Genomic DNA, 930 nt, shown 5'->3' with positions numbered 1-930 from the left:
GTGCAGGCGGACGAGGTGCATGTCACCGACAGCGTCATGGAGAAAGTCACCGTGTGAGCACAGCTACCTCCTCAGCCCCTCACGGCGTCGTGGTGCGGCCGGCTGGACCGGCCACCCGGCGTCAACCATCTGTCCTCTGCAAACCACCCTCTTCTCACGAGCAAACTCATTGTGGAAAGAGTTTTTGATACTGTGACAGCATTTGCTGATCGACTTCTGAAACTTGGAATAATACAGAGACTGTGAAAACCTCATCTGGAAAAAAACAAACCCCACCAAACTGCAGCCGAGCAGCTGGGAGCCACCTTCGGCCTCGGGAAGCTTCGGCTCTGCCAGGCTGGAGCCTCCACCGCGTGGATGGTGACGATCTCCTCGTGTCTCCCGAGATGGATCTGACCCCGGTGCTGCACTGAGATTGGCCAGAGCTCCCTTCTCCCTGCGCCTCCCTACCTCTCATTGGAACAGACACAAACCTTCGTTTGGTTTATTTAATTGCCTTGAAAAACTCAGTCCAAGTTCTTAATTTGCCAGCAGAAGGACTTTGGGTTTGTTTTTTTTTTTCCTGTGTTCCCTCTGTGCTGGGCAAATTTGGAACACGGGGGAGGTTCTGCACTTGAACAGAAGTGAGAAATAACACCTTGTTAAATAAAAGGCGATGAAAGCGCGAGCGTCCCGGCGGTGCCGTGTCATTCCCGCGCTGGTAAATGCCGCGGTCTGGCTGTCGCAGTCAGCGCTGCTGCGGTTCCACGTGTGGCCTCGGCCTGGGCCGTGCCCCAGCTGTGGAGCGCAGGGACAGCGCGCTGGCTGCCACTGCCCTTTAGTAGCGACTAATTAAGTGAGCATTAGGAAGTTATTCGCTTGGTTTGCTGCAACAGAATAATTTAATGATTAACGTCCTTCTTTAATAATTCAGGTTAATCAGCTTTCTGT

At 53.2% G+C, this 930-nt stretch overlaps 1 protein-coding gene across 1 annotated transcript in view; it reads left to right on the top strand.

Moving 5' to 3' along the window:
* LOC104520600 (deformed epidermal autoregulatory factor 1 homolog) overlaps positions 1-57 on the top strand; it is a gene marked incomplete at its 5' end in the record, with an annotated part of 16,927 nt that extends 16,870 nt beyond the window's left edge. The window contains 1 exon segment of the mRNA XM_029083576.1: positions 1-57. This exon segment is cut by the window's left edge and continues 21 nt beyond it. Coding sequence (XP_028939409.1) covers positions 1-57 — 57 coding nt within the window.
* Between the last annotated feature and the right edge of the window lie 873 nt (positions 58-930).

Source organism: Antrostomus carolinensis, unplaced genomic scaffold (genome assembly GCF_000700745.2).
Source record: "Antrostomus carolinensis isolate BGI_N321 unplaced genomic scaffold, ASM70074v2 scaffold29372, whole genome shotgun sequence".
NCBI lineage: Eukaryota > Metazoa > Chordata > Aves > Caprimulgiformes > Caprimulgidae > Antrostomus > Antrostomus carolinensis.
This window is presented reverse-complemented; position numbering and strand designations above follow the sequence as displayed.